The sequence below is a fragment of the Crocodylus porosus genome, unplaced genomic scaffold, assembly GCF_001723895.1.
Source record: "Crocodylus porosus isolate Cpor-Errol unplaced genomic scaffold, CroPor_comp1, whole genome shotgun sequence".
NCBI classification, from domain to species: domain Eukaryota; kingdom Metazoa; phylum Chordata; order Crocodylia; family Crocodylidae; genus Crocodylus; species Crocodylus porosus.
Genome location: NW_017728917.1, coordinates 27,893,120 through 27,904,784, shown reverse-complemented (window position 1 = coordinate 27,904,784; position 11,665 = coordinate 27,893,120). Strand labels below are relative to the sequence as shown.

At 43.0% G+C, this 11,665-nt stretch overlaps 1 protein-coding gene across 2 annotated transcripts in view; it reads left to right on the top strand.

Moving 5' to 3' along the window:
- Positions 1-11,665, top strand: part of HDAC11 (histone deacetylase 11) — a 108,799-nt gene that overhangs the window by 40,665 nt on the left and 56,469 nt on the right. For both annotated transcript variants that reach the window (XM_019536961.1, XM_019536960.1), the window contains one exon: positions 6,896-7,012. In XM_019536961.1, coding sequence (XP_019392506.1) covers positions 6,896-7,012 — 117 coding nt within the window. The remainder of the gene's footprint in view (positions 1-6,895; positions 7,013-11,665) is intronic.

The following is an 11,665-nucleotide window of genomic DNA, read 5'->3' as shown; positions in this document are numbered from 1 at the left end:
GGTATCAGTGGGGGAAAGTGGTAGGAAGGGCAGGCTACAAGTGGGTGAGGGGCAGGGGTCAGGCTACCTTCCCCCCTACCACTTGTACCATTACCACTGCTACCCCTGCTGCAGCAGTGGTGGGGATGAATTTAAGACAACCCTCCAATGATTAGATGCTATACATGGAAAGTTATAACATTTTCTATGTATAGAATCTAATTGTTGCGGGGGGTCCTCTCAAATTCAACCTTGTCTTGGATTCAAGTAAAAATAGTAATTAATTTTGTAAAGGAAGTACATTTGTACATATTTTGCCAAAAATAGTCAAAGCCAGCATTAAAATGTCATATATTTACACACACATACACACAACCTTCTCAGTATTTATGCATCTATGGCAGGATTTATGAGTATGGATTACCCAAATTACATACATCTGAGCAATCTTCTGACTACCTCGTTTACTCTTTGAAGGTTATATTTATAAACCAAAGTACTTGAGCATAATAAGAACAGGTTATGTGTTAAAATGAAACAGACTTGAGCTAGAACATTTTGGGATCACAAATTACAGCTTTCTGATTCACCCTAGAATTGAAAACTCACACATAAGAGTTACTGCTACAGTGGTCTGACTCAGAAATAAGTCTGCAAAAATCAGGAGGTAAAATCCCACACTGAGGAAGTAATACAAAGAGTTATTGTTACTGCTCCTTTGGTTGATCAAAGATCTAGTTGTATATTTGAAAAGAAAACCATTAGGATAAGAAGATTTGAGAAATGTAATTCATAGCTTTGTTTTAGTTATAAACAACTCTCATAATAGCCATTTGCTGTAAGCAGCAAGCTTATTAAGCACATCTGGATCTAGTCTTCATTATGAAGCAGATTATATAGTCAAGTGTGCATGTGGGAGCCACAAACAAGTCTGACCAGAAATATTTCTGCCTTGCATGCAGTTCCCATAGAAGGTATACAGGAATGCAGAATATAGCTTTAATTTTTTTCCTAAACAAAATTGCAATAGGAAGTAATTTATTTGGTTTTTCTAAACATGATAAAATGCTATCCAGTCTGCTGTGGGAGGTAAAAATTGAACCTTTGCTCAGTGCTTATGATACCAAGGCCCCTGACAGATGTTATTCTTAATATGTGATTAACCAGTTAGTCAAATCTTTAGTAGTGACCTGGCCACATGTTCATTCAGTTAATGGTGTGATAAACCGGGTTTAAGCCACATAGTTAGTTTGTTATTAGACCCAAAATGTGTGAGAACTTTGTGGCAGGTTTCCATCGTGCCTTAAACTGAACATATGGCCAATGCTCCAAGCCTCGGGGAGTACATTCAAGACTCCGGTGCATTCCCAAGGCTAGGAGTGCTATTCAGCTCATCGGTGCTCCCAGCCAGGGTGCATGTCAGAACACTTGGTTCCCATGTGCTTCCTTGGCTGGGGGTTCTTGTCAGTTGATTGGCTTCCAGCTGCAGGACCTCCCTGCCCCTTGGCTCCCATGCACCCCCAAGCTGGGATTGCCAAAAAATTGGTGCTGCCAGCTGTTGGAGGACATGGAGACCTTGCTCCCATATGATCCCATGGCTGGGAACACCAGTTGGCTGACTGGGACTCCCAGCCAGAGGTGCACATGGGAGCTCCTTTGAGCTCCCCTGTCTGGGAGCCAACAGCTCAATGTACTCCTCAACCTGGTAGCCACGATTAGCTGAGTGGTGCTGCCAGCTGCAGGAGCACACAGTGGCAAAGTTTGTTACTTGCAAGTGCAGGAGGAGCCCAGAATTACGATCTTGGGCTCCCCCCATACCAGCATATGGCAGCATTGGGATTGGATCCCTAATCCCACAGTCACTTCTGCCATGCACGGAATTGTTAGGATTGTATGTGAGATCCCATTATGTCTTTAAGGTCTGTCATCAGCTAAGACAGCAAAATAATTAAATGAATTTCATGGCTATGTATGATTTGGGGGAGAGGTATCAAACACATACCCTACAGGCTGGACTTCTGCCAGACCCCGGGCTGTGTGCAGCACATACTGGCCGCTCTCTAGTGTTTGCGCTGTATGCGATGTGTGGACTGGACCCAGTGCCATGGGCACTGCATGCAGCACAGAGCTGGTACAAGGTGTGAACTGCATGAAGTGCCCAGTTTGGCTGTCAGCTAGAACCGCACGTAATGGAGCTGGTGGCCCGGCCCCATCTCTCTCCCACCCCAACCACGTACCCCAGACCCCTCCACAGCCACCCACCACATGCTCCATATACACCCCCTTACCACCCACACATAATATACAATAGGACTGTATTTTGAGTTATTATGCAGTCACCTCTACATACACTTAGCGAGCATATAAATCAGTACAATATTTTAAAATAAATTATAGCAGAAGTTTTATATTTTGTATATGATTTGGGCTTTTTTTTAGTTTCAAGATTGCAGCACCCTCCCTCCCAAAAGGAGTACTTCCAGGGCAAAGGGAAGGACTTCCGGTGGCAAAGGTCAGGGGGTCAGGGGCAGGACTTCTGGTCCCAATATGGTGACCGGGGGTGGGGCAGCTGTCAAGGGGCAGGGCTACCTATGTGGCCCTTGATAGCTTATTAAAACTCAATAACTGGCCCTCCAGCTGAAATAATTGCCCACATCTGCCTTATGAGTAATTTGGATCTAAACCTAGGTGTTATTCGATGTTGCTTAATCTTTTTCTTTGTAGCTTTGAAAAGTGTTTAGTGTATCATAAACCTTTACTTGCTTATTTGTATGTTTTATTGTTACATATTTAGCTCTCTTCACCTTGCAGTCTGAAGCATAGTCCTAAAGTCATCCTGTGTGTTCTGCTTCATTCAGTTGTAAAATCATAGGCCAACAAGTTATGTGAATGTGCTGCAAACACATTGTCTTACCTCAATCCTGAGTAAGCTTTTTGAGAGAATTATCCTGGCACATGTCCATGAGGGGGCAGTGGGGGACGTTATGCTCAGGGGCAACCAACACAGGTTCATTAGAGGCAAGTCCTGTCAGATCAACCTGGTGGCCTTCTATGACCAGGTCACAAAATACTTAAATGCAGGTGTTGCAGTGGATATAGTCTTTCTGAACTCTAGTAAGGCCTTTAACACTGTCTCTTTCCCCATTCTCATTAAAAAACTAGGAGACTGTGGTGTCGACACCTACACAGTCAAATGGGTCACTAACTGCCTGGAGGGCCGCACACAGAGAGTGGTGTGGATGGGTCATTTTTGACCTAGAGGGATGCAGGCAGTGGGAACCCCCAGGGTTCGGTCCTTGTGCTTGCACTGTTCAACATCTTCATCAGTGACTTGAACAAGGGGGTAAAAAGCATCCTGTTCAAATTTGCTGATGACACTAAGATGTGGAGGGGATGTGGACACACTAGAAGGAAGGAATAGGCTGCAGTTGGACCTAGACAGGTTACAGGGGTGGGCAGATGAGAACAGGATGGTTTTCAACACTGACGTGCAAGGTGCTGCACCTGGGGAGGAAGAACCAGCAGCATACCTACAGGCTGGGGAACTCCCTTCTCGTCAGCACAGAGGCAGAAAAGGATCTTGGAGTCATCATTGATACCAAAATGAGCATGGGCCGGCAGCATGGGGATGCAGTCAGGAAGGCCAACTGCACTTTGCCATGCATCCACAGATGCATCTCAAGCAGGTCCAAGGAGGTGATACTCCCCCTCTATGTGGCACTGGTTAGGTCGCAGCTGGAGCACTGCATTCAGTTCTGGGTGCTGCACTTCAAGAGGGATGTGGACATCATGGAGAGGGTCCAGAGGAGGGCCACTCACATGATCAGGGGGCAGCAGGGCAGGCCCTACGAGAAGAGGCTGCGGGACCTGAACCTGTTCAGCCTCCACAAGAGAAGGCTGAATGGGGATCTAGTAGCCTGTTACAAACTAGTCAGAGGGGACCAGCAAGCACTGGGGGAGTCCCTGTTCCCCTGAGCACTACCAGGAGTGACCAGGAATAACGGTCACAAGCTGGCAGAAGGTAGATTCAGGCTGGACATCAGGAGGTGCCACTTCACGGTCAGGGTGGCTAGGATCTGGAACCAACGTCCAAACAAAGTGGTGCTGGCTCCTACCCTGGGGGTCTTTAAGACAAGACTAGACAATCACCTTGCTGGGGTCATTTGACCCCAGTACTTTTTCCTGCCAAGGCACGGGGTCGGACTTTATGATCTGCTCAGGTCCCTTCCGACCCTACCCACTATGAAACATTGCTTGATTATAAATTAGAGAGTGAAAATTGTTTTGAGATCATGACCTTTGAAGAACAGTTTCAACGAAATACGTATTTTCCAAAGCTTCAACCGTGGTGTTCTGGTCTCAAGATTTTCCTTATGGTCTGCATTATTTTACACACTCATAGTTTGTCTAGTATTCTGGTAATTGGACTCAAATGAACCTATCAACCTACCTACCTATTGTATATAGCTATGCATTGAGAGTTGTTTAATTACTTGAATGGGTTCTGTGAATACCTTTACCTATGAATGAAAAGGTATGAGTCAGCTGCATTGTCATAATATCCCAGGATAGAATGGTTGACTTATTATTCATATTAGACAAATTAATTGAGTCAGATTAATTTGACTCTCTCTTCTCTGTTTCTAAGAGTTTTTTTTTTTCCCTCCTCAGGTTGCTATTTAAGTTAGTTGCAACCTTCTCTTTTCTTCTCACTGTGTGAATGGCAATATCAAGTGCTCTAAACCTATACATTTCCTTGACCAGATTACATTGATGAAGTGATTAGTCAGTCTCCCTGGTCTACATAAACTAAAAGGCTCATTGGGCTAGTGAGGTTATAGCATACCAGCTTTCATAGTCAGGGCCATGCATGATGACGTGTCTAATGTTTATGTCCAGTAGCTTCTGAACCTCCAGTCTGAACAATCAGGTACCAATTCACAGCTGGATTGAAGGGGAACAGGTCTGGAGTGAGGATCAAATTGGCATCTCAGAAGCTACAGTGAGACCTCTGCTACATGTTAAATATATTATGCAATTAACTGGTTAACTACACAATAAATTTAGTCCAGCCACATGTACAAAGTAATTATCACATGCTAAAAATGTTTAGCTATAAAAAGAGCCAACCGACTCTACAATTAGTGCTTGAAAATGTATAACAACCCCATTACTTGTTTCTATTCAGCTTTAATTTGATTGTGTAGCAGGGCCTTCGGATACCTTAATGACTTTTGCCACTGTCCCCCTGAGAGCTTTGCAAACTACATCACAGTATCCTTAACAGAGATGGCTGGAAAATGCTGATACAAAGTAAAGGAAGATAGGAACACATTTTTGCAAAATTTTCTTATGTTTTCCAACTATCTTATGCCTGGTACCAGAATTTATACTTGGCCCAACTGACAGGTTGCAATTCCATGTAAGATGCAGTAAGACAGAAATTGGCTCATTAAGTTACATATATCCAGAAGCTACAATGGCCTTTAAAAAGATCTTAATAAGTCTTGCTACATTAAAGGATGATAATGAAGGTAATTATGATATTAATTATGGAGAGCTTAAATTGTGAAAATTCAACTGTTTTCTGATATGGAATGAGATATAGAACCCCACCTTGGAACTTTCTTTAAATATAAAAGGATTATGAAATCCGAATGAGCTGCTTAAATTTTCCTTTAAGATGTATTTTGTATGAAGTTGTAAGCATGTGACATTTGAGAGTTCCAGAGTCAGAATAAGTAGTTATATTCTGAGTAATTGTGGAGCCTAAATTGGCATATTTGTTTCTTTTGTTAAAAATGACACACTTATTCATCCCATCTATGTACAACTCACAAAATAACATAGCCATAGAAGTGTAGTTTCCTGAACTTCCATTATACTGAAGAATGCAGCATCTGTCCATTTTGTAAGACCTAAGTTACCTGAATGTCCTGATGAGGTGTTGGGTGGTTATTAGAAATGCAGAGGTTATATGTTCTTAGTCAGGGTTCAAATTACACTTTGATTCTTGGGGTGGGGCTGCAGACAAACAAAAAAAAAGGCTGCCCATCACGATGCCCTAATAAAAGTGGAGCTCCCCCGGGTTATGATTTTCAAATCTTACAGGCGGCCCCTTGTCTCTTACATGGGGACTCAGCCCTATAATTCGTACCCTGGTCTTTGTTATGGTTTAGGCTTTGAAATACAACATTTGGAAGTAGCACAGTTAGTTATACAGTTAGTATAGATTATTTGAAGTCATTTTCAAGTTTTGCATTTTAAAAGATTGTGCATTGTAAATATTTTAGGAGTAACCCTTCAAATCATATTCTTGATTATCTGATTATTTAGTACATTGTTTGCCTTAAAACCAATTCCAAGAATGTTTAATAACCAAAATAAATCTTACCAGAGCTTGAATTGGTAAATTCTTTAGTCTATTTAATTTATGCAAAGTATTCATGATAACTGTTGTTATCCTGTGTTCAAATCTATCTCACTTCAATTCTGATAGTGAAAAAATACTTTGGATTGTGTACTAAGCACAGATAGCTGTTAATACCATTAAAGAACCATTTTAGATATTTTTAGGGCTATTAAGCCATTTGAAAAACTAATATTCTTGTGTAATATAAGAATGCAAAATCTAGTTCTCATGATGGTAGAAAAGTGATATTTATCATAAATTATGTTTTGAAAACCTGCTGGTGTTAGAAGAAAGGAAGCTGCTCAGAAGTTAATATTAAAGATTTCCAGGTGTAGTTGGTCTTAGACATTTGCTGTTTTTTTAGGAAGAGAATCCTGTGTATTACAGCCATACCAATTCTGTCACACTATCGTAATACATTACAGAATATTACAGAACATTTGGTATTAAGACAGTAGATTATTCAGAAATTAATTTTTATTTATTCTTTCTCTTTTTCTATAGTGGTCATTTGTAGTGGCAACAATTACAGAAGTTCCACCACTTTTCTTTCTTCCTAATTTCTTTGTTCAGAGAAAGGTGCTGAAGCCTCTAAGAACCCAAACAGGAGGAACAATAATGGTAAGTTTTATCATGGCTTTTTCTAGTGTCTGATTAATTGGAATTAAAGGATTTTTTTTAGATATTACACCTGTGACCTGTCATTGTAGTTTTTTATAACTTAATGCCTAATAAAGTGATTCTTAAACAAGGTACCGCAGCATCCTAGCATGTCTTGAGATTCTTTCAAGGGTGCCATGCAAGTTAGCACTATCAAGTATGCAAACATGTTTCACCAGATTAAACCCAAGGATTTCAAGTAGGAGTTTATAGTGTTAAAAATAGTCTAACCTGTTGTGGTCTTTCTGAGTTCTTTACAACAGATGAGTTGTTCTGTTATTTATTGAGTGAAAAAAAGAGTGAAAATTTAAGAGCTGGCATTTTCAGAGGGGTGCCTCAAGCCAAACAAGAGGTACCTCAAATCTAAAAAAGTTAAGAACCACTGACATAATGGGTAGGGGTGCACCAATAAAGATATTCTTGGCTGATACTGATAGCTGATTATTAACTGGCCATATCAGCTGATATCGATCCGAAAACCAATGTTTAATAATAAAACTTGTCAAACAAGCTTTAGTTAAAATGCCCCCACCACCATTTCTAAGTGTGGGGACACTGATACTGGAGACATGTTGGCACTTTAATTAAAGTGGCTCTCGGAGCTGCACTAATTAAAGTGCTGTCCCCCCACTCCCTTAACACATGTAAACCTTCCCACTTGCAGCATCTTCCCTTCAACCCCAGCCTGGGGGCAGTTGCCTAAGCCTGAGGCTGCTCAGGGCCTCAGGGCTGGGTGGTCTCTGGGCATTTTAATTAGAGCAGCTCTTGGAGCCACTTTAATTAAAGTGCCTCCCCCACCCCCCACATACACTTCCCAGAGGTTTCCTTCCTGCTGGGGGAAGGGCCTTGCTACACATGGTGAGGGAGAAGGGTTGTCCCAGCCCCTGCCAGGTTCTGCTCCCAGGCCCTAGGGGACAGGACCGCTGGGCACTGCGGGTTAAGTCATGCTGGGCTGTACCAGGCTGGACAGCTTAGCTCCACCCGCCCCTATTTGCAGTAGTCACATCTGTGGCTTTCATTGCCTTTTACATTGCCCTCCCCAGCCTCAGCCCACTGTCCACACTGCCGTGTCAGTGCCCGGGACACCATGGTAGCTGCTCTGCTCTAGCCCAGCCTGGCCTGCCAATGAGGGGATATGGGTGCATCTGGGGTCACCTAGCTCACAGAAGGGAACCTAGGCATCTAGGGGCCCTGGGTGAGAGGTAACCCAAGTGTCCCAGCGTAATTAAATTATTGGAGACCATGCTTGCTACATCGGACAAAAAAAAAGCCAATAGCTGATAATGTCAATTTTTCTTTTATTGGTGCCAATCTGATATACAACTGATTATATTGATGCACCTCTACTAATGAGTCTGAGTTGGCGAGGGAGTGATTAGTCCCACACTTGGTCAGGCCCAGCAGGAAGGTTAAGTTTCTCTCCTAGAAATGCGAAACCCAGCCCCACAACTTACAGCCTTTCAACCCAATCAGGGGTAGAGGACATGAAAAACAAGCATGGTCTCCCAACCCCAGGGGGAGGCCTTTAGTTTGAAGAAAGGAAAGGTGAGACTGAGGGGCCCTGAATTAGAGATCATAGAAACAGCAGAGTCCATGGAAGGACTTGGAATTCTGTTGTTTTTTGTCTTGTTCATTTATTTGTTAACAATGATGGATTCTGTGGGCGAGGGGGGCTCAACCCTGCACAAATAAAATTGCATAAAGCAGATGTAGATGTCAGTTGCTGATATTTTTTCTCTGGTACTGCACAATCAGTGGGTCGCTAACTGGCTGGAGGGCTGCACCCAGAGAGTGGTGGTGGATGCGTCATTTTTGACTTAGAGGGATGTGGGCAGTGAGGTCCCCCAGGGCTCGGTCCTTGGGCCTGCACTGTTCAACATCTTCATCAGAGACTTGGATGAAGGGGTAAAAAGCACCCTGTTCAAATTTGCTGATGACACTAAGCTGTGGGGAGAAGTGGGCATGCTAGATGGGAGCAATAGGCTGCAATTGGACCTAGACAGGGTACAGGGGTGGACGGATGAAAACAGGATGGGTTTCAACACTGACAAATGCAAGGTGCTGCACCTGGGGAGGAAGAACCAGCAGCATACCTACAGGCTGGGGAACTCCTTCTTGTCAGGGCAGAGGCAGAAGAGGATCTTGGAGTCATCATTGATACCAAGATGAGCATGGGTGGGCAGTGTGGGGATGCAGTCAGGAAGGCCAACCATACCTTGTCATGCATCCACAGATGCATCTTGAGCAGGTCCAAGGAGGTGATACTCCCCTCTATGCGACACCGGTCAGGCTGCAGTTGGTGTACTGCGTCCAATTCTGGGCGCCGCACTTCAAGAGGGATGTGGACAGCATGGAGAGGGTCCAGAGGAGGGCCACTCGCATGATCAGGGGGCAGCAGGGCAGGCCCTACAAGGAGAGGCTGCGGGACCTGAACCTGTTCAGCCTCCACAAGAGAAGGCTGAATGGGGATCTAGTGGCCTGTTACAAACTAGTCAGAGGGGACCAGCAGGCATTGGGGAATCCCTGTTCCCCTGAGCACTACCAGGAGTGACCAGGAATAACGGTCACAAGCTGGCAGAAGGTAGATTAAGGCTAGACATCAGGAGGAGCTTCTTCACTGTCAGGGCGGCTAGGATCTGGAACAAACTTCCAAACAAAGTGGTGCTGGCTCCTACCCTGGGGGTCTTTAAGACAAGACTAGACGAACACCTTGCTAGGGTTGTTTGACCCCAGTACTTTTTCCTGCTAAGGCAGGGGGTTGGACTTGATGATCTGTCCTTTCCAACCCTACAAACTATGAAACTATGAAAAAAGAGCATGCAGGTTAAAACAGATTTCTGCTCAAAAAAGTGATTGGTGTAAAAAAGATATGATCTTACATCTTCTTTACCATACTCAGGGTCATACCTGCTTATTTGTAATGTCTTGAGTAAGCTCATACTGCTTTTTACTGTTCTGGGTGTTAGAGAAGGCAGCACATTTATAATGGAGTCACCTGTATTCTAATTGCCAATTAGTTAAATCTTTGCCTCTGAACCACGAGCAGTAGAGCCAAATAGGTGTCACCAAGAGCTTAATTTGACACACGCAACTTCTATGACAGGTGGCTAAGTCCATATGGGCATAACTTAACAAACCTTCTGAGCCAAATTTAGTTTTGAAGGAGAGTTTGGGGATAACATCATCTTTACAATTGTAAACCAAGGACATTTTGATGCACAAATCATTGCAACAATACATGTGGAACACTTCTATCCAGTGCTTATTTTTCTGTCTTCATAAATGTTGACCTGTAACATGAACTTTTATGAGCAGAAAATAAATGATCATATCTAAAATCACAGTGGATGTGGGACAGTTCACTGCCTGTACTGTATTTTTACCTTCCTCTCCTTTTCTAACTAGCTGCTGCAATGAGGACATATGGAATGGTACAAAATCTCATATTCCTGTTTCCATATTACAATAAGGTCACCAATTGAACAGCAGTGCCTGTGATTTAGCAGTATACTTTTGTTTTAATTTAAGCACTGGTCATAAGAATAAGAACTCTACTGTAGTTTTGAAGTAATAGATATTAAGGGACAGTAAGGGTCTGAGGCTATGAGTAAACTGTAAAGCATTAACAGTATTTTCATAAATAAACTTAACAGGCCATCTATGCTAATTTTCTTATCCAGTGATAGATAATTAACATATAATAGACACTTGGAAGCAATCAGACTTATCCTACAAACAAATCTAATATTTTTCCAAAGCCTGTATCTTGGGTGAACAACATCAGTGGATTCATCAGTGATACAAACAACATAAAAAAGGTTTGTTCTAACTAATAAATGAAAGGGTAATCAGAGCAGCCTGGCACTCTGTAATAAACTAAATATTGAATCCATCTGTGGCCGCACATTATCTTCTCTGAGAACAAAGATAATTTGATCTGTTTTGCAGATATTTGTTAGTGCTGACCCTTGATTTGCTTTCAACACTGTTGTTAATATGAATAAGGGACTGGGCATTCTTCAGGCTTTGGTCCTTTTTAAATGTTACAGGGAGAAATGCAAGTTAATAGCCTGTTACAATAAACTAGATCTCTAAGATTAAATGAACTGTAACACCTTTCTGTTGTACATTTTTGATGACAACTTTGCATTTCTGCCTAGCTTTGTGTAATTCATATTGAAAGATACTACCCTTTCTGTATGGGGATACTGATTGTTGTATTTACTCAATTCCAAGATGAGCTTCCCCCTCATTTAGCTGCTGCCTGCCCTTTTACTCTGGCTGTGCATCCTCCTATCTCTTCCCCACTGCAGCCAGCAGTGCTGGGCTGGAGCCGTGTGCCATGCCTCAGGCTGGAGTGAGGATGGAGCCTGCCAGTGCTGGAATAAAGATAAATGATTGTGGAGAGGGGCACAGGGGAGCAGAGACTGGGGGGAGGAGAAGTGGGGGAAGAGATGGGAGTTCAAGACGAGTGGTTGCTTCTCAAGGAAGCGATCCTCAATGCACAAGCTAAATCTATTCCAACACGGAGGAAAGGCAGCAAGAAGGCACAGCAGCCCTCCTGGCTCTCCAGGAACTTAGCAGACCTCCTACGGCTAAAAAGGAAAGCCTACA